Here is a 22961-nt window from a genome sequence, read left to right as displayed (position 1 = left end):
TGATACATGTCAGGTCTCGATAGGCCTTCAAAAAATATTAAATTGATTGTAGTTAGTACTATAGAACCACAAACTAAAAGTTAATACTGTCTAGTACTACTCCAAATATTTACCATAATAATCATTAATAGTGACTAAATTTCTAAAATTCTGAATAGCTTAAATTTTGATCAAAAGATACAACAGGGTCTGAAATTGTGACCAGGTGGTCACACATGTGACTGAAAATTCAGTGTTGGTACCAGAATTTCAAGGATAATCACCAGCAGGTGGGTAAATTTAAGTGTCTTCTCCAAGGTTTTGAAATAGCCTTCAAGGAATTAATTTCATTGTAAATTTAAAAATGACTGTTGTGAGTGATTTCCTACACCTTGTCAAAATTTAATATCCAGGGAAAATAATTTAGGTCAAAAATAAAGGCAAGGCTGCCATTAAATGATCACAACAGTAATCCACACCCTGCATTGGACATTTAGTGGCCACTTTTGTTTTTGAGGGTTTCATCTGACAGGCATAAGGTGCACACATTATATCATGTCTTCCTTTCAATGTCATGTTTGTGCTCTGCAAATCTTTTGTCATCTCAGGAGACAGTCCAGTCCAGTCTTCAAACTAAGGGAGCTATCTATTTTCACACGAAAACCCTTTTTCAACTAAAACGTAAGCTACAGTATATTGTGCAAAAGTAATGCAAGCGAATTTAAACAAAATTCCTGGCTTTTCTGGGCTTTTTGAAGAAATTTCACTTGAAACAATTTTCAAGGAAATTTCCCTGCATTTTTGTGACACCTATTGTTCCGGTCTGCATGAATTTTCAAGCAATAATTCACTCCTCCCGAAATTTCTCTGCAATTTTTTGAACGGTAATTCACTGCTCCCAAAAGTTGGGTGCAATTTTTCTAATGATCTTCCATTCATCAATAGGCTAAAAGCTATGAGTAAAATACATAAATGACCTCTCTGAAGATTGAGCGTTAAAGAAGCCGTTAATCTGTTGAAATAACATCACAACTCCACGAACTGTTAGCTATGAAACTCACCTAGGTATTTCACTAGGAACACAAAATTGTTGACTTAATCCAAAACGCCAACAAACCGCAGTTCCGATAAAATACGTGTACTTGATCTTAATCGCTGAATATACTTGCCAAAACACCTTTTTTACAGCATGCCAATCCCAGTCTCTGCACAGCCTTTTATAGTTTGCTGCCAATTCATCTGCTTTGAGTGAAGAAATTAAGCTACAAATTACTAGTTCTGTGGAGGATATACCGCACTCGAGAAGACCAGCAAAGCTGTCTACAGATACAAAAGAATTTTTTGATCAGCAGATGCACAAAAATGGCAAGATGAAAAGCTACTAGATCGAGTAGAAGCTTGCAAAACGTAGGATTGCCGTGAGTTCATCCGCCACGCAAAGGTCTCGCCACTGGCAAGGCTTAAAGGTTAAAAACTCGTATTAAAATAATGTTACAAGCAAATCATAGTGTAACTGCTGTAATGGAGGTCTTCCAGAATTGTTTATCCCGGTAAGTTTAAGCCTAAAGAATACTATATAGGCAACAATCAAAGTGCTCAATGAGCAAACCTGTTGATTTCGCAGTGGATGATGATTGACATGAGTGGCAACTCTGCTCGCAGGGTAGCTGCAAAAGATCTTCAGAGAAGTCGAGGTTTACAAGAATAAAATTATGAATTACAAACACACAACATGTAAACCATCAGATGCAATTTGAGGTTGATTATGCAAAACAGCAAGGGCTCGTAATGTCAAAAACCGTGTTCTTATCGATTCCAAACTTGAAATAAGTACATGTGGATATTCTTCACCAAAAAAGGGTTGAACAATAAAAGAAAAAGATCAGTGGCTTTTAAAAAAGGAAAAAAAAAAGCCAGAATCAAACTTGAACGAATCCCAAAATCAAACTTGGGTCCACTAGATTGGAATGTAGGTGCTAACTATAGTAACACGTAAGAAGCCTTGCTTCAAGGGGGAAAGATACAAAGTGCTTCACGCCTTATCTCAAATTGGCTAGCAAATGTGCGAATTAACTAACAAATATGCGACATATAGTCTCTTAAATTGCAAACTTCTTGGATGCCGACTTTTAGTGTGGCTAGTACACAGGGAACAGAAGAGTCCTATTTGACCTTTTTTCCAGTTAAATTCACTGTACAATTGTAGCCCAGATAGAATTTTTGTTGATTCAAATGACCTCAAAATCAAACTGTACACATGATCATGTTGCGATGATTAATCTACTATAACTAGACATACAAAGCTTTTCGCAAGAGCTGTTGTGTCACTTTGCGATATGATAGCTCCTCAGCCTATTCAAGTGTCAAAGTGTATCTGCTTGAACAAGCCCAAAAATTGTTGTCTGTGGGTAAACTTTTAATGCTCGGATTGGAGTTCTGGCTAGTTCTCCTCGCTTCCGTTATGTGGGATTTGTCTTCCAATGCAACTTATGTTTCTTCCCTGTTATTTGCCTAACATGGAGAGTTTGTGGTCAAGATCAGGATTTTCTCATGGTGGAATCCATGCCTTGTGCTCACAAGACCACAGTGTTCTTTATTAGACTTTTCGACAAATGCTACGGTGCCCTCAACGAAACTGTTCGCTTTGATTTCTGAAATTTAATTTCAGGAGCTCAACCCTCCAGTAGTAGTACCATTGACATGTAGAGTGGATTGGCTCTTGTCAATCTTTACTAAACCTCAGAGCACAAATTTACAATAGCAGCTTCCAGCAACTTCACCTCTGTCATCAAAAACGTTCCAAATACATATTACAAAGGCCAACATTAACTTTGGTCTTATTTACAGTTACACGTAACTGTTCATTTAAGATTAGAATTATAATAGAAATGTCAAATGAGCTATACCCAGAAAGCAAACAAAACAAGTTTCAATCAAAATTTCAATCAAACTTTTGAGAGAACTTTCGTCGAAAATCATGAGAACAAAGAACACAATTCATGCATTTTGCTTGCATTACTTTTGCACAATACTACACTTCTTTAGGCTTTTTGGTTATTAGTTGTTGTTTTTTTTTGGCCTTTCCTTCTTCTCCTTTTCTTATCTTTTTGCTGCAGTGATTGACCTTCTACTGGGCTTAGTTCTACTGGCCAGTTGAAAAATACCTGAGAAAGCATCATCAAAACAGGCAATTTTTACCATGGAGAAGCTAAGGGTAGTCGCAGGAAATTTTGCTGCAAGTTTCAGGCTCCATTGAGCCAATCACTCTGATCTGGTATTATTGGAAAGATCTTTTCCTCCTGCAGAAGTTGAGTATAGACGATGCCAATTTTGGTCAAAGGTGATGATGTCAGAAGTGGAACAAAGGCCAACACTCATCACAGCCGGTTATGGCTGGCACAGGAGTCAGTGGGTTAAGAAGTTAAAAAGGAACCTTCATTTCAAAAAGTTCGCTAAAGAAGGTTTTGTTGTCTTTGTTTTGTGAATGGTGTGTTTTAAGGATATGCAAGCCCTGGTTAGTTAAAAGAGAATTTCCATCAAAAATCAGCAATAGAAAACTCAACAAGTGTTAATTCCACAAGTCTTTTTTTTTCTCAGAAAAAGGGCAGCCCTTATTTTTTAATTCTTGGTTATGTTATTCGCCTACACAGACATTCTTTGGCCTGTCGCTCAATCCCTGCACGTGAAGACCCTAAGAATGTGTTCATATAAGGCTAAAGTTACGTTTCCTGAGCAAACAATTTAGAACTTCTGTTGCCGTAACGAAACTGACATATATCTACTGGTCTCCTAGCCTTTCAGACATTCTTAAGCCCGCCTTACAATCGTTCCTCTGTGTGACAGGCCTAAGAATGTCTGCAAAGGAGCTACTGGTCAACATGACTCCTTTAACTTTTATTTTTGCTTTAAAGCAATATTCTTTTAAAAGCTGAGAAGTGTTTATACCCCCCTTTATATTTCAATGTACAACACTAATAATATTATTATGTAATTTAAAGTTTGACCCTTGTCTAAAATCATGTACTTCAAGACTTAAGGGTAAAACACAGAGTATTGGAAAGAGGAGCCAAATCCATCCTTGCATTGGCAGTATGTCAGATCTTTTCACCCTACTAGCATTGGATCTTTTTGCTTACCTACACAAAAAGATCTGATAGCAGTTAAACCCAGTGGGTAGTGAGTTTACTTTGTTAATACTCTGAGTTTGACCGCAGACCACCTGATGGTGCCATGACTTCTGGCTCTTCGCACCTGACCTACCGTTCAGAAAAGTTTCTTTCCGTTTGTTGCCCACCTGTTGCATCAACAAAACGTCACATAACGAAAGATCGGAGAACATGACAAAAGCGTCAAGATAAGATTAGTCTCCTTTCCAACTGTTTTTAGGGGGAACATTGTGTGACACATATAGGGAATGTCCGCACTACACCGGAGAAATTTGGAATTGCAGCTTCATTTCTACGGTTAGGACTTCATCCACACTAATCCATAATGGAATTTGAAAACGCCAGCTCTTCATTTTCACATGGACGGAAAACATTTTGAAAGCTGACAATTTTCGGCTTTCAAAAGCTGAAAATTTCGACTTTTCAAAAATGATAGCTTCACGATAATCATGTGATTTTCCTCTCTGAGTTTTCCTCAAACACAAATCCAAAATGACCAGTAATTGTTGCGTTTTTAAATTCTCTAGAGTAGTGTGGAAGAAAACGTTTGATGCATTTTCAGAGTAAAACCTCCATTTTCAAATTCCTCCAGCGTATTCCTCCACCCTAACCCTAACCCAGAAAATTGTCCGACCGGTATCCCCAACCCCCTCCAAAAGAATAATGGTCTGTCCCTAAGATAAAATTGAACATTCCAAGTAATAATTCCTAAGGTCAAATTTGGCTCCTCTACTCCCTGTGCTTAAAGAAAATTTTATCTGTATTAATACTAGCTAGATCTTTATCTATTTTGTGTTTGTTTCCTCTCAAAACTAGATGCTCTAAGAGCGTTGACTCGGGCTTCATACCGCAAGTAAGCATATTGAACACAATAAATCTTTTCATTGTGTCTAGATACCCGGCAGCCGGGAATTGTTTTCAGAAAACTAGATACCTGGCAGTCTGAAATTATTATAGAATTTCCACAAAACAACTCACTCTTAGAATAGTAGATCTTTGTTCAGAGAATGTCAAGCAATTTCAAGTATTATTTTGGCTTTGTAGTTGAGGAAATTTTCAAGCTTGGACATACTATAAAATCTTCATGTTTTGACATTTAGTCCACTATGAAAATAATATTTTGTTCAGAAATGCCAAGCAACTGTAATAACGCTGTGGCTTTGAAGTGGACGAACTACAAAAATCTTGACTCATGGGCAGGATTGTTTAAGGTCAAAAATTCATAGGTAATCAATTTCCACAAAATTATTGTTATTATTAGAAACCTCCTGAGATTATTTGAGTATTTTGATCTTTGGTCATAAACACCAAGCGATTTTATTCAATGATTTGAGTTTGCAAGTTGTCTGATGAACTTTGTGTGACTCACGGGCACAGTTTTTCAAAAAAACTATATATACATGTACCCGGCAGTCAGAAATTCTTTCCATTTTTCCACCGAAATGACCATTCAAACCTGCTGAGAATGCTTAATCTGCATAGAAATACCAATGGATTTCCAAACTGCATTGAATTCACACTGCCTCGGCATGGAAGACCATGGAAGCAAAATTAATAACAGACAGACCATAACATGACGAAAGACCACTATAGGTTGCGTGACATTGTTGATACCAAGACCTACTGAGTGACGGCAGATCTACTGTATTCTAAGAATTGAATGAATTATTCTGTGGAAATTCTATAATAATTTCAGACTGCCAGGTATCTAGCTTTTTGAAAACACTTCCCGGCTGCTGGGTAAAAACAAATAAAAGAATCAGGATACTTTTTAACATAAAGAGTTACCCTTAGATATTTACTATTCAAGTTGCTTCATTGAGTATCCTCTTTATCCAATTGCATGTTGTTTGCCTGATCTTCCAAGTTCTGCTTACGACAACTCTGAGTTATTCGTCTCAGTATCATGATTTGTTTTTTGTCGGTGTTTTAGTAGTTGGACTCATAAATGGCTCCTTTGTTATTTGTGAGAACGAGCATGAACTTTGCTTATCTGGCAGGCTTTCAAGCAGTATAATTCATGGGCCAACCCGTTCTAAAAACAATCAACATCTTCTTCGAGTCTTTCCCAAACTTTCTTCGCAAAACACAGCATTTACATAATTTTTTGTTCATGAAGAGTGAGAGTTGTCTCATCCCCAGTTTCCTCGCACTATGCTAGGAACGCCTGGGACCATGACCCCCAATTTGGCAACCAAACACAACAACAATGACCAATGGCTTGCATTTTTTGACTCAGGCTTTCCTACAGAAGCCCAAGTAACAAGAACCAGCCTGCCATGTTTTTACTCACTTTTTTGTATCTTTTAGATCTTTCTTATTATTTTGCGAAAGATAAAAATAACAATTTTCGCTTCTAAAAAATTAACCACAGCATCAGAAAAAAATCCTGTCACACTGTTTATTGTTATGCCGTTACCTGTTACACCGTTACAAGTTTTACTAACAACCCATTACACAATGTTAAATGTTTGTTTTCATTACATGCAGCCAGTTGAACGACTGTGTGTAATTTTAGCCATAATCTCAAGTCTACTGCATGTAATTATCAGTTTTTCTGTTACACGCATTTGCGTGTACATGTGTGTGTTTCGTGTGTGTAAAATGTGTGGTCAATGTGTGTAATATGCATATAATGTTGCAATCCCTTTGGCCTGTAAAGTAGATGTATATATATTCCATGCAAAATTGCTCAAAGACATGTACAGTGTAGTCAGCAATGACTCAACATGACAAATAGTACTAAACAAAAAATAAAGACTCATTTGAAACCTTTGCTGCAGCAGCTGGTTCCACTAATATGATGTAAAGGAGCCCAAGAGATGCTTCCTCGTGCTGCTGAGGACCTTTACACACCTAATAAAAATAAAACCTATTAATTATTTATCAGTAAATATTATAGTCTAAGCTTCCTGGCATATCATAAATCACTCAAATAATTAGTACAACTTTAGGTAATAGCAATATTTTACATTACAGTTCATAAAACAAAAGGACCTTCTCCAACCCAACAACCTATTGTTTATAAGGCTTTTTATGATTTTTTGACAGCGTTGTATGTTTTTAATGTATCAAAATTCTCTCTTGAGTAATGCATACCAGCACTCTCTTGTGACAAATCTTACCTTCCACAGATTAAGACAACAAAAACCTCTCAGTTATTGATAACACTACTGGTATAGAATGCAAAATCTGTTCCAGAAGCATCAAAGTAGACCAAAGAGACAATTCTAGACAGTACTAGACACAGCAAGGAACAAGTAAATTCAACTGGCTGCCATTTTATGAACCTCATATTGCCATAGAAGTTTTCATAGGGCATTACACCTCTACACCTTTATCATCGATCACTTTGTATTTCTTCTCTTTTTTTTTTTTTTTTTTGAATTGAATTTTATTTACAGCCTGAGCACTTACACTACTTACTACTTGTATTTCTTCTCTTGCAAGTACACATAAAACGGTGGCATGTTACCACGGTTACCAATGGCTTTTGGTCTGTTGTTCATAGTAGTTTTTATTCAGCCTTATGCCTGAATTCGTTGGTTAACGATCATTTTACATATCTTTGATCACACATGAACTCTATGGCTCTACGATCAAACATTTCTAGCTAATGACCTCTACAGCTCTGTGGCTCTATGATCACACATTTCTAGATAATGCACAGCTGTATGGCTCTACAGCACTACAACTCTATGGTTCTACAGCTCCAAGCACAGAATAGGAATCGTTTATTTTAATTTTTTTCTTTACTTTAAATAGTACCATACTAAGTATTTAATAAAGTGTATTATCGTTTGTCTCACGATGTAGTCACTTGAGATGTAGATCGCAACATTTCGACTGCTTACTACTAGTCTTCTTCAGGCGATAAGGTTAACTGATTGCACGGTATCATTTATATCACAAAGGTCGGCTGTGATTGGTGCATTTCGATCCTCCTATTGTGCCATTGTTCCGGCGAGTAGCTGTTCCCTCAGTGGTCCGCTGTTGTACCGTTCTCCTGTTGTTGTGTATTTTGATCGTGGGCATCCATGCTTCAGGAATTTCAATTCCACTATCCCTGTTGATATCATTAGGGTGAAGTCTTACGTGAATAGCTTCCTTGACCCTATGCGTGTACCAGTGAGGATCTCGATCAATAAACTTGAGCTCATTCCAGATAGGATAGTGGCCAGTCTCGTGGGTGTGTTCAGAAACGGCAGAGGTCTGGGTATGGGTGAGTCGTATATCCCCGTCATGTTCTTTGATCCTCTCCTGCATAGATCTCCCTGTTTCCCAGATGTAGACTTTGCCGCACTCACAGGGAATCCTGTACACAACACCACCCTGTTTAGCTGGGTTGACGGTGTCCTTTGGTTGCACCAGTATGACCTGTCTGCTTTCTTGGCTAACACATTATCTCCTCTTGCAGGTAAGTCAAACTTCACAGCGAAAAACTCGACTGACTTCACCTCCACCATCGCCAGTGAAGAGATCCAGGACCATGAGATCATGGTGTCTTTCGACGTAGAGTCACTGTTTACCAACATACCAATCGAGGGTGCCGTAAAGCCATGCTAATAAAAATGGAGACCAACGCAGGCCTGGCTGACCGCACAACACTTACACCAGTTCAAATCGTGGACGTCTTGGATTTTGTATTAAGATCTACGTACTTCCACTACAACGGATCGATTTACAAACAACGAGATAGCGCAGCCATGGGGAGCCCTGTATCCACAGTTATTGTTAATCTCTACATGGAGATATTTGAAGAACAAGCAATAGAGTCTGCACCTTGCAAGCCTAAGATGTAGAAATGCTACGTAGATGATACTTTCACCATCCTGAATCGGGATAGAGTTGACATCTTCCTGCAACACCTAAGCAGTCAACGACCATCAATCCGTTTCACCATGGAGATCGAGAATAACAGCAAGAGCACCTTTCTCGACACGTCAGTTTAGAGAGAACCTGATGGCCCCCTTACCACCGGTGTCTACCAGAAACCAACACATACTGATCAGTACCTAGCATATGATTCACACCACCCTCAGTCAGTAAAGCGCGATATCATGAAGTGTCTGTACGACCGGGCTAAACGTCTCATGACCAAACCATCAGTAATCGCTGGAGAGAAGAAACATCTGTCATCTGTACTTGTTTCTAATGGATATCCCTCCTCTTTTGTACAGAAGATCACAAGGGTACAAATTGACTTAGTTTAACTTCACAAGAATAAGGTAGTTCGATACCCGTAATTTTAGGATTTTGACGTATTTTTTGTGCCAGAATTTCTACACATAGGATGAATAATAAGGGACTCACAGGGAATCCTTGCCTTACGCCTCTAGACACTCGGAAATAGTTAGTCATGTATCCTCCATTGTTAACCCCACTCTCAACATCACTATAAAGTACCGAGATCCATTTCCGACTGTTTGGGCCAAAATTGAAAAATTTTAGTGTGTGTTGGATAAAGGACCATTCCAACATATCAAAGGCTTTTTCAAAGTCTATGAACAGCAATATACCAGGAGGTTTACTTGATTCAGTGAATTTCATTAGGTAATTTAAAGCCTCACGCTTTGACGGATAGATCGTCCTTTTACAAAGCCTGTTTGATCTGAGTGAACCAATTTTGGCAGCTTCAGTTCTATTCTTTTCGCAATGGCTCTAGCAAGTATTTTGTAGTCGACATGAAGCAATGTTATCGGCCGCCAGTTACTGAAAAGCATAAGATTATTTTCATCCTTTGGTATAAGCGATATAATTCCTCGCCTCTGAGATATAGATAGCTTGCCTGTTTGAAAGCCTTCATTAAAAGAGTCAATGAGATTTCTCCATAAAAGTTCAAAGAAAGTTTCTTAAAATTCTTTTGTAAAACCACTGTCACCTGGAGTTTTGCTGGGTTGGAAGCCTTTTAAGGCATTTAACAATGCATCTTTCATCAGGTCATGTTCAAGTTCACTTACTTCGTCTTGGCAAAGTTTGGATTTTGTAGGTTCAAGGTGAATAAAGCAAACTGATCCTCATAGTCATTATTTTCTTCTTGCGGGATTCTAGAGGTCAGGAAATTTTTGTAACAATTTTCTATTTCCTTGTTTATCTTAGTCATATCAGAGATAATTTCACCATCTGTTGTTTTAAGCTGGGTTATAATCTTGTTCTCATAATTCTGTTTTTCCAAATTGAAGAAGTATTTCGTCAGTTTCTCACCATTTTCGATCCACCTGGTTCTTGATCTGAACATTGCCTCGTTTCCCTTTATAGAATAGATTTCAGTCAGTTCTTTTTTAAGGTTTTCAAACTCCATTAGAATATCGTCATCTCAATTTTCATTATTACAAATTTCTATACCTAGCTCTTCTAATTGGCGTTGAATGATAGTTTCGCGGTTTCTCAAATTGAACTTTTTATTTTTGGAACAGGTAATTGTCGTGCTTCTTATTTCCATTTTCAGTAGTTCCCAGTACAATCGACGGTTCTCGACGTTTTGGTATTTTTCTTGAAAGGAAGGGCAGTTACTTTTAATTAAGTTAATATACTCATTGTCTTTTAGTAGCATGTTATTAAATTTCCAATTTCTGGGCCCGCGTGCTGGTGCTTGGTCAATCTCAATACTAAGGAATATAGCCTTATGATTGGGGGCGATTGAGGTTCGTGTTTCTATTCTCCTTACTTGATTGATTAATTGTTTTGTAATTATAAAGAAATCTATCCTGGACTTAAGTTTTCTATTTTTAGTTTCATAGGTATATGTTTTTGAATTTGGGTGAAGTCTTCTGTAAACCTTAACCAAATTAAGCTCTTTCATCAGGCTCAATAGACCGTTGCTATAACTTGCCTCTCTCCATGGAAGCCCACCAGTCTTATCTAAGTGGCCAAGTGTAGTATTCCAATCTCCTACCATAATGACCTAGCTTAGAGATACACGTTTAAGATAGTAGAAGATGGGTGAGTTCTTGCAAGAAAGGAATTTGCAATCGGCAGTCAGTCGGTGCATAAACAATTACTACAAACAATTTCTCTGTTGTTAATTTCAAATTAGCAAAAATATACCGCCCCTCTTCGTCACTTTCTATGGTTTCTAAAGGATAACCGTTTGGTTTTACTAGTATACTTACACCTCTGGAATGTTCTGAGCCGTGAGAGAATATAACCTGTCCACCCCATTCAGCATGCCAAATTGTTTCATCTTCCTTTTTAGAAAATGTTTTTTGAAGGCAAAAGATTGATGCTTTTTGTTTCTTTAGATAACAGAAAATGGCTCTTCATTTTTCTTGTTTATGAAGACCACGGACATTCAGTGACAAAATCTTCAATTGTGACATGAATTTGCATACAACAATAAAGCATAAGTTATTCTAAAGGGAACAAAAGTAACACAGATTGCAAAACAACATTATACCAAGACAAAAACAAAAACCAAAAAAAACAAAAGCACAGTAACACTTAAACCTTACTCTTCTGGGATTTACCTGTGTCCTTCCAAAAACTCAACACAAATAACCAAGGTCAAGTGAAAATTATCAACAAAATCCTGAAAACGCCTAAGTTGTCGAAGCAAAATTAGTATAATGATGACAATTATGTAACATTGAATTCTATGAAAAAATAAAATGCCATTTACCATTTGCAAATATCTGCATTAGTTCTGGAAATATATAAGTTTGAAAAATGTGTAAAATATGCAAATGAGATGACTGATGATGTCATACACTCAACCCAATTTTCTATCAAGCATATAAATAGAGAGCTATCTTGGCCAATTGGCAGCACAGACCAGTGAAACTTGGGGGCTAATAGTTCTACAGGAAACACACATACAGAACGGCTATAAAAAATTATGTTCCCATGGTAACTTGCTCTTTTCCAGTCCCCACCCACTTGATTTCAACATGTTAGTGATTTCAATCACAAACTTGAGCTTACATATTTATATGCTTGCTGGATCATGCATCTGTGGCACCATTAGCAAATATCAAAATGGAATGTCAAAGGTGGCCAGAAAAACCTTCAATATTGGGGAGGTCTGGAACCCATGGTAACAAAACCGTTGAGCTTGTATTGTGGAGCACATTTAGTAGAATCTTACTCCAAAGAATCAGTATTTCTGATACAAATTGGCTGAGATATCCTTCTTCATCTTATTTGATCCCAATTTGGTTGAATGTACGATGTCATCACTTCCAAGGCAAATTTGCATATTTTGAAAACTTGAACATCTCTGGAACAAAAAGAGAGATTTGAAAACAGTTAATAGCATTTTTCTTCTAATACAGACTACTAGTCTTAAAATGGCTTAGATAAGACAGATGCAATTTTCATCATAGTTATACCACTTTAAGTAGGATGGTATAGCATGTCTGAGACCTGCCCATACCAAAATGTTTGCTTTTTTCATCTTTTTTTTGTAATAATATTATAAGACTCTGTAATATTTAAATCAAACCAAAGATCAGTTACATACCTAATACCGGACTTGAAAAACGTTTCATAGAACATTGGTTTATTATCTGTACGAATATCTTTGTCATTCCATATATTATATTGTGCCACGGTTTCTCTGCAGAAAACTTGTCTCGAAAATCCGCTCACCACTGAAGCAGCTCGGTATAAAATTGAGAAGAGATTGTGAGATTCTTTATATTATAATTACAATGAAACAAGAAAGTAGGTGATGTAAGTAATTTTTCCATGTGCCGTCATTTTCAATGAAAATTCTCTTTAGCCAGGCTAGTCTTAAGGATTTAACCTCAATGATTGTTTCTAGATCAATCACTTTCAACCCATTCTTTTGATAATCCTTTATTGCTGACAAACCCGTGTCTTTATCTACACCTTTCCATAGAACTTAAAAATCAATCGGTTCAGTTCTTGAATAACTCCCTTGGGGGTAGTTAATAATGACGATACATAAACATAAATCTGGCGACAATCAGGATTTTATTACTCTTACCTTCCCATAGAGAGAGACCTCCTGCAGACCAAATATTTATGAGTTTCTTAACACTGTCCAGGTTTTCTATGAAGTTTTCCTCGTGTAGTAATTTTTGATCCTGAGAGTAATAAACCCCTACGGCTTTAATTAGTTCATTTGGCCATTTAATACCACAGGCTTTTGTTTTATTTTCTCTTGAAGATCCAATCCACATTCCTTCAGTTTTGGTTGGATTAACCTCTAAACCTGAAAGCTTCTTAAAATTGTCAAGCAGCCTGAAAAGAGTTTGAGCTGAGTTAATGCCCCGGGCAAGAGGACTGCCATTGTGTCGTCTGCATATTGGTCAGAGTAACTTTGTTTCTACCTTTCCAATAGTGATGCCTTTTATCGTTGAATATTGTCTAATTGCAATAGCCAAGGTTTCAATGCCCACCATATTAAGATATGGAAAAAGTGGATCTCCTTGCAGCCTAACTTCTCGTTCAATTGTGAAGTGATTAGAGGTGATAACATTGTTAATAATGCAGCTTTGTATGTTTTTATAGAAAGTCACTACCCAACGAAAAAAATTTGGACCAAAATTAAATGGTTATAAACATCTTTGAAGAAAATTACGTTCCAAACTATCAAAGGCCTTCCAGAAATCAGTGAAGATCAATAAACCAGGAATATTATTTTCCTTTGGCTGTAAAGTCCATTACATCGAAAATTGATCATACTGTTTCAACGCTATAGTGGTCTTCTATAGAACCAGTTTGATTGTGATGGATAATGTTTGGCAGGACATTTTTTATTCTAGTGGCTATAACTTAAGACATAATTTTTGCATCCACATAATTTACAAGGGAGATTGGTCGCCAGTTATCCGGAAAAGAGTGGTCCTTTCCATTCTTTTCAATAAGTGTAATGACTGCTTGTTTCTGCGAGCATGACATTTTGTCTTTTTCGAAGAATTTATTTGTACATTGAATAAAAGGTTCACTAATTTATGGCCAGAATTTTTTTGTAGAATTCAATGGGAATTCCATCGTTCCCAAGGGTTTTGTTATTTTGAAAACTTTCTAAAAGCAAGGTGCATTCTTCTGAAGTAATTTTACCTTCACAGGACATCTTTTGTTCTTCCAAAAGTTTGGAAATTAATGGATCTTTTAAGAAATATTAGATCACTTTATTGTTCTTGTTTCTGTTTATGTACAATTGTTGAAAAAGCATCATTGTTCAGACAAGATACTGTATCAAATGGATCTGTGGTAATCAAACCATTGATATTTGATTTTCTCATGTGCTTTTTAATATTTCTCTTTTCTAGATTCTGGAAATATTTGGTACTTTTCCCACCATATTCATGCCAGGGGGCTCATCCACAGATAATTATTCCTTTGGCTTTTTCTTCATAAAACAATTCTAAAGTATCTATAGCAGAATTAAGAATAATTGCATTTACTGTAGGTTGCTGGGATCTGTTTCAAAAATATACTTCACTTTAGCGCATTCTTCTTGAAGATTTTTTCTCTTTCATTTCTCTCCCATGCTTTTCTTTTCAAATACCAAATTGTGTGTGCTCAGTTCCAGATCCTTCAACTGTCCCAGTGTTTCAGCCAGAAAATTTAACTTGGGGCCAAAGTGGCCCCTGAAGAGCTTTTAGGAAAGGGGCAATACTGGTAAATTGAAAGCTACAGATGGAAAAAAATGCATCAGGGTACCAAGGAAAATAAAGCAGTTTGTTAGTTTGCATTTAAGTGGTTTTTGAAGTGTTTCTACTCAATAAAGTTTCTTTTGAATCAGATACTAGTATCAAGGATTCATGCATTGCAAGAGAACAATCCATAGGCATACATGACGTAGTCAATGATTAAGGGTTTGCAATGCATCATAGGGTGATTTCAAGCTTAGAAGTTTTCCAATGTGAGAGAATCAATACAACATTGAGCAGAGCAAACGGATGGATTGACTCCTTTTCTTATCTTCAATGTTTTAGAAGCAGAGTTCTTTCAATAAAATTTTCTACAAGAACATATGTGACAAAATGACCATTATTAATCGTCAACTAAATGTGACTAAACCAGAATTTTTGGTTGACAAAGATGAATGTTAGTTGCATTGGCAACCGTATGGGTCGCAATTTCAAACCCTGAGATGGCTTTTAAAATACTACATGTATGCCTGTGTTAAGGACCTTCACACAAAAATTTTCCAGTTGATAGATTTTTTTTAAATTTTTAATGCAGTCAGATAATGAGTTACTTGTGTCAGAAAAGCATAAAAAAATCAGGGTCACCGACTTCATTGCAAAGATAAGCGTGTGGAAAACTACCCTGATTTGGAAAAATTGGCACACATAATTCTGCATGGTCTACAGGGGTTTATAGTTAAAAATATTGACAGTGAGTCAATGGAGGCAAACGATCTTAGTCGTACTTCGTAGAAGTGGATCTGTTGTGTAAATATTTCCACATTTTACCAACGTTTTCACAAAACGTAACCCTTCAAGAGGCATTTCAAACCATCACACAGATAAACAAAGAGCTTAAAAGAACAGAATTTGATGGTGCATTTTGCAAAAAAATCAAACTTCTTCAAACTTCTCGATAGATTTTCTTCATTTTTGCGGTAAATGTAGAAAATAGGTAGAGAAAATGATCCATCAAAAGAAAAATAGGGGTCACAGAACATCCAAGATCATTAAATCCAGGCAAAGCTATAGCAATGGCCATCTGCCTTATCATTTTTCATTTTATTACTAGCGTGCGTTCTCATGCATGATGTGGCGTGTGAATTTGCATGCGCAGAAACAATTAGTGTGAACGTCCGTAAGCCTGCATCCTTGTAAAAGGAAAGGGCCAAATTGGCCTTTCTTTTATATTTCTGGGGGCCATCTCTGATTGCAACACGGGATTCCTGCAATGGCGTGGTCTAGTGGAAACACTCCTGTCTGACAATGTTCTTTACAGCCTTCTGCTAACCAAAAATTGGTATCTTCTCTGTGATATCATTACATGTAATATAGTCTTCACCATATAATAGAAGACAATTCATTTTCCAGAGACCAGGTCCTTTGATAACATTAGAATCGTCTACAAGTTCCAAGGAAATTGCAGCATGATCTGTTTTAAGGTGGCTGAACACAGTTTTTGATACCTGTGTTTCATTCACCTTTTTCTCTAAAACCCTTGACCCCTCAGTCGTCAAAAATGGCAGCAAGCAAATTAACAACACAAACCTTGATTTTTCGATGGTTAAGCTGACATATGTGCTGTTTCCATGGCAACACGAGTAAATATAAACAGGCCTTTAAAATCGGTTTTGTTTATTTGTAGAAAATCTAGTCATTAGATTTTCTTTATAATTTGCATGCAACAAGCTTGTAACGATTCTCACAAGTTAACACCATTTTTCTAATAATTTAACAGAGAGATCTTTAATTATCCCTTGTTGAAGGTTCAGTGGAATATCTAGAATTTCCTTTGTTAAAGTTCAATTATTTTCAATACTCCAGTTACTTATTTCCTAAAGTATTTTCCTGCAAATTTTGTGAAATTCTAATGAGTGGTTCTTGAGAAATAGGCGTATTTCCAAGAGTGCAATTTTTCATTCAGTCGCAATTTTTTGACTTACTACACATGCGCTGCATTTAACTGGGTTCTTTCGGTAACAAAGAATAAGCTGAGAATTGCTGGGTTCTTTGCATCATTACCTTTTCTAACATATCTTTATAATAAAAGACTAGAGCCATTAATATGCTGCGTTGAGAAAAATAGCACAGATAGAGCGGGTGTTGAGTGAATAAAATGATCGCTCTATTGACGGCATGTTTGTTTTTTGCAATCCTTGTGCGCACACTAAATTGCATCAGCAAAAGCATGTGTGAAAACTGTGTTTGGCCACCTTTATGGATGGAATTGTATCTGATGTTTTAACTACATGTAAATCCAATAAGGTATTTGAAATCAGTCAGTAATCTAAACAACAAAAAATCATTGGAGAATTTTGGCTCCATGTAAAAGTTTTTTTCAGGGTTCTTGACTCTCCATAATTTATATCAACAAGATCAAGCTTCTTCTTGCATATTTTCAATTGTTACCACAGATTTTCTTGGATTTAATAGACCTCCTTTCTTATCAAGAATTGGATTAGAAGGGCAGTTAAAATCTCCACCTAAAATAATGTTTTCTTCTTTACCAAAGTTATTTTTTTGCAGAGTTGTAAGTAGATTGTTAAGAAAGTTAACAATATTTGTGTCCTTGTTAGGAGCATAAACATTGATCAAAACATACATTTTACTATTAATCTCTGCTTTTAGTACGACATGCTGTCCCAAGGGATCTAGAATTTTAGAGTGGACAGTACAATTAACACCCTTTTTGACAAGAATTGCCACCCCAAATGAATTGGAGCTGCCATAAGCCATGATAATCTTACTTCCCCATTCATTTTTCCAACGAGTTTCTGAGCCTTTTTTGAGTGGTCAAGTTTCTTGAAAGAAAATAAAATCTCCTTTCTGTTTTCAACACCAAGTAAATACCATTTTCCTTGTCTTAAAGTTGCATATGCTCCTCACATTTAACAAAATTAATTTACCCATACTATCGCTTATTCCATAGAAATATGATAACTCTAGGATTGCAGAAGAAAACAAGAAAATATAATTTGTATATGTTAATTAGAAAATGCTTCAATGGGCCTCTGCTGCATTTAATTACTAATGAACTAAAGATTCTATTCAGGTTATTGGCACAACATACTTTGGCAATATGTATCTGTCTGGATGCGTAAAAACATAGCCACAGAATTTGACTCGTCACTGATAATCTTGACACAATTCCGTACTAGAGCTACAATCATGGACAAAAGTCTTGGGCTTCTGCTGCATTTAATTACTAATCAACTAAAGATTCTATTTGGGTTATCGGCACAACATACTTCGTCAATATATATCTGTCTGGATGCATAAAAACATAGCCACAGAATTTGGCTCGTCACTGGTGATCTGGACACAATTCTGTACTAGAGCTTCAATCATGGACAAGAGTCTTGGGACAAATTTGCACTTTTAATGCCTTTGCACACACGCCAGATGCGAATACTACTTCACCTACCTAACCTTGCCCCCCACCCCCCATACAATGTTAAAAACTACTACCTGCAATTTCTTCTGATTGTCAACATTGTATGGGGGGAAGGGGGAACAGTAACGCAGTTTTAAAAGGAAAGCAGCGCTTTTTTCGAACTCAGTAGTAAAACACAGATAATTTGTTAAATTACATACATGTGTGTAAGTGTCCCAAGGACTTTTGTTTACGATCGTAGCTTTCCATAGGGCCTATCATAGCTCAGATAAAAGCAAATAACTCTCCTGTATGCCTTTTAAGGACAGGAAGACGTTGAATCACGAATTATACAATTTAATTTAATTGTCAACATTGTATGGGGGGAAGGAGGAACAGTAACGCAGTTTTAAAAGGAAAGCAGCGCTTTTTTCGAACTCAGTAGTAAAACACAGATAATTTGTTAAATTACGTACATGTGTGGAAGTGTCCCAAGGACTTTTGTTTACGATCGTAGCTTTCCATAAGGCCTATCATAGCTCAGATAAAAGCAAGTAACTCTCCTGTATGCCTTTTAAGGACAGGAAGACTAAATTCAATGTCTTTTCGTTGAATCACAAATTATACAATTTAATTAGGAGTGCTTTTAACATGAAATTGAAGTCTAAATCAACACAAAGTTACAGTTATCAAAACCGCAGCAGAGGGCTATCTATAGTTTTCTAAAGGCCTGCATCGTCCTAAACGGACTGAACAAGAGCTTCCTACATTGAGAATCAATTGAACTTCAAACAAAATAGGCCATAGTTAGCAGTAAGTGAACACTCGACATGTTGTCCTTATGTCAATTATCGCCTGGAAGCCATGCAAATAAATTTCTTCCGCACTAGCAAATCTGATAGTTAGCTAGGCCAAGAATGCCTAAAATTGATAAAACAAGGAAATGCTACTCACGATCAGCGCTTGACCTAATGTTCGTAACTCTGCTCGGGGCCATGTTTTGCTCGCAAATAGCAATGTCCCGGACATACTTGAGTTTTGTCAGGCACGAAATGCCATCTCCAGACGTCAACAGATTTTTTCCTAAGTCTTTCTCTAGATCAAAGTTCAGAGCAAATAATGTCAACAGCAGCTAGAAGTGTCTACGCCCTAAATTGATGTGGCTAAAGTTCTTTGCTGTCTAAAGCAAGCACAACATTATCGGTACAAATGGCCTAATACTACGGGGCTAAATGACATCCCGTTTTAGTACATCTCAGGGCCCTCTCGTGTACGATAATGGAGGACGCTTGCTAGCAAATCGTTAGACTTGCACCTTCATTGGACTTAATGATGTCCTCGGGCAGACTTCCTTTAGACAGCAGTTATAGAACGCTAATCGGTCAACTTCTTGTCAGAGTCACAGCACAAACTGAAATTCAGACGAAAATAAGTAGCAGCAGCAGCAGCAGCAGCAGTAGTAGTAGTAGTAGTAATATTAGGGAGTTTAAGCAAATCACTACGGCTGGCTCTGATACAGCTGCCGGAAGTAAATTTCTTCCAAAATGAGACAATACGCATGTACATTGGTTGCATCCAGCCGTAGCGTGAAATCTGACTACGTGAGTCGGGATGTTTTGCCATAGTGGCTACTACATGTACATCGGGTTTATTTCACTTCTCTGGCCCTTTTCAACAGACATCTCGGCATTTTAAGAATTCTATTGGATACTATACCCTTTAAACTCAATTTAGGTCAAAGATTGTGTCAAGGTTGCCTTTCATAAGCTTGTAAATCCATATCCTGAATTTACGATAAGTTTTGGCAAAGGTGTTGGAATGGGGAAGCGAGTCAAGTGAAATATTCGCGTTGAGCACGAGCTTGTTTTTCTTCGGTTAAGTTTGCTTTGAGGGTTTAGTGAAGATGTTTTATATCTGGATAACTATACGATGCTATTTTCTTTCTTTGAGTATTGATATATTTGTGTTCTTCACTCGATATTCCTTGAGATATTTGTCTCTGTAATTATATATTTCATCCATCAAATTGTTATGGTACAAAGTGTATGGCATTCACTTTCGCTCAGAAATAATCTGTTCATCCTACTGAACAACAGCCATTGTCCTTTGAGTGAAGCCATTTGGCTGTGAGAAATTAAATAAAAGAGATTCTAAACTCCTTAGCCGATGTTTCTTTCATCTTTGTATTTCGCTTTACTCGCTAAACTTAAAATTTGGCAGACCACCGAGACGTACTCTCCCCAGACCTTTTCAGTCACGGCAGCCGTAGTAGCACCAGCCGTAGTGATTTGCTTAAACTCCCTAATAAAAAAATAGATAGCAGCAAGAAGTTCTCTACATTTCATGCTAGGTAAACTCCACAAGCTACTGCCATTACGAAAGCCCCCCTCCCCACTCAAAAAGAAAAAAACCACAAGCTAACAGAATAGAGGGGTTCAAATCAGCGGGCATGTTTTTGGAAAATCGGACAGATATAACATATAATCAATGAAACATTCTATTGCCCTCACACCCACAAAAACAGGGTTGGAACCGAAGGAAAAAAGCATGATGAAACAACTGCCTCATGTCCCAGATAAATAACCATCTACTAAACAATAAAACGACTTTCCTAGGAAAAACTACTCCACTACAATTCAAATGTAGTCAGAATATCAAGGCAACTATGGAGCAAATTTTAATTTAATTTCAAAAGGGAGGTGATTTGGTCTATTGCTATGATAGGGAAAGGAAAGATTTATGTAGTATTGAACAAACCTAAATCGTAGCAACAGCAAAACATTGTAAGCTCTGACTAACCAACACAAGACCAAATAAGCTTCATCCAAAAAGAAAGTAATTTAAGTCACATTTTAACATGTTTTCCATCGATATATAATTTATCTGGCTCAGACGTACTAAACGCCAGTACCAGTCAACGTTACTCCGTTAGTTTCGCTGCGTGCACTTGTTGCGCCCTCCTCAGCCATGTTGTGTTTTGGTTCACGCGCGTGTTAGATTTACTCGTTAACTACTGGGGTGGTGGCAGCTTGTGGTTGAATTCACGTCCAAAACATACTTCAGAGAGCCCGAAGACAGTTCCACTTAAGCCCAACCCAAGTCAGCACTTGTCGTAAGTCTAAACCTCCAAGATTTTTGTTTTTAGAACACGACCGATACCACAAACATGGCTAGCACCCACCGAGCACCAAATCAGTGGTGTTTATCGAATTCAGCGACTATAAATAGTTTCAAGAACTAGCACCAAAATTTGTTATATACATTATCCCTTGACAATAATTTTGTCCTGTTCCTTAACAAGGGCATCACTTGGTGTAAAAAGAGAAAGGCTGACCTATTAAGAGGCTTTACAAATGATCAAGACGTACCCAAGGCCAGCCGCCTGACTGCCTAACAGAAAGTAGACTTTGTGGAACTCATGATTGGGCAAGTTGCCAATTAATGCCCAATAATTTCAAGAAATACTTTGGTGAAAAATTCCACCTCAATCCAGTCAGTTTGGAATACCATCAGGCAGCATTTCAGATTTCAGATCACAGGTGCCCATTTTATCGATTTCGCTGACATCCATTTAGAGAGCAATGAAAGACCCGAAGATCTGTACAAGAGATTGATGGCATTTGAAGAGGATGTTTTACTCAAGGCTAACAGCTTATCTCACCACGGCAACCTAATCACAGAAGACGAGGAGTTAACCCTGTCTCTAGAAAATTATGTTGTCCTCACATGGTTACAGCATGTTCACCTGAAGCTCCCTAAACTTGTCAAACAGAGGTATGGGACCGAGCTAAGATCAAGGACATTAGTGTCTATAAAACCAGAAATCTCCCAGGCCTTGGACTCCTTACTTGATGAAATTAGAGCCTCAGATGATGCAGAAGTCATGCGTACTGCAACCAACACCTTCCGCAGGACAACCCTCGCCAAGCGTCTACCTAGGAGAGGAATAAGGCCCCCACACCAACTGAAAACGTGCCCCATTTGCAAACAGACCAGGCAACCTGACATCTACCACTTCCTTAGTGAATGCCGTCATCTCCCAGAGGAAGATCGCAAATACATCGTTCAAGCAAGGCAAATCGCTGACATCTTTGATGATCACCTCGAGGACATTGGCGAAATGACTCCATGCATGGAGGAAAGTGAGTCCAACAATGAGGAACGTACCCTTGATCGTGGCCCGGAGCCCTCAGCCCTCCATATTCAGACCTGCCAATCCCCTGATATGGATACCTTCCACGCCCGTCACCCAGTGCACATCACCTTAGACAGTGGCACTACCAGCAACATGATTCATCAGTCTGTTACCTCATGCCTGGGATGCCATGTCACTCCCAGTTCACAATCTGCACACCAGGCAGATGGTTCCTCGGGCCCTTAGCGCTGGTTAGAGAGGCTTGTCTACCATTCATACGTGATAACTGAGAGTTCTCGTTTGAAGGTTTAGTAGTAGAGAACCTTGACGTAGACGTATTGACAGGAACCCCTTTTAAGGAGACCAATGACCTTTCCGTCCGCCCAGCCAAACGTCAAGTCATTCTCGGCAATGGTACTGCCTACATTTATGGATCCCAAGGTCCCCCAGTTGTAAACACAACTGTCTGTTGTGCCATGGTCTTACGCGCCCTGCCTACCTCAACCACCATTTTGCCAGGCAAGTTTGTTGAAGTCAGTTTACCTAAAGAAGCTCCTCCTGACTGCGTGTATGCCCTTGTGCTGCAGTCTGATTCCCCAAGTGTCAGAAAGTTGACAACCCCGAACTCTGGCCGACCCCAGCATTGTCTCAAGCATCACTGGTGAAATACCAATTCTTAACCTCTCATCTGATCTGCACTCCCTTAA

General features: G+C 37.8%; 1 protein-coding gene across 4 annotated transcripts in view; it reads right to left on the bottom strand.

Annotated features, from left to right (window-relative positions):
- Positions 1-22961, bottom strand: part of LOC145479208 (integrator complex subunit 3-like) — a 306674-nt gene that overhangs the window by 230343 nt on the left and 53370 nt on the right. For 2 of the 4 annotated variants that reach the window (XR_014048403.1, XM_081457501.1), the window contains exons 3-4: positions 6918-7001; positions 1-25 (exon numbers count right to left, since the gene is read on the bottom strand). The exon at positions 1-25 is cut by the window's left edge and continues 89 nt beyond it. Coding sequence is in view for 2 of the 4 variants with exons in the window: in XM_081457501.1 (XP_081313627.1) it covers positions 1-25; positions 6918-7001 (109 nt within the window). In the remaining 2 variants the exon portion in view is untranslated. Of the gene's footprint in view, positions 26-6917; positions 7002-19073; positions 19215-22961 lie in introns of those variants that run through there. The other 2 variants (XM_081457510.1, XM_081457521.1) reach the window with 2 other exon arrangements.

The sequence above is a fragment of the Orbicella franksi genome, chromosome 1, assembly GCF_964199315.1.
Source record: "Orbicella franksi chromosome 1, jaOrbFran1.1, whole genome shotgun sequence".
Taxonomy (NCBI): Eukaryota; Metazoa; Cnidaria; class Anthozoa; order Scleractinia; family Merulinidae; genus Orbicella; species Orbicella franksi.
The sequence above is the reverse complement of the archived record's forward strand: the minus strand, read 5'-3'. Positions and strand labels throughout refer to the sequence as shown.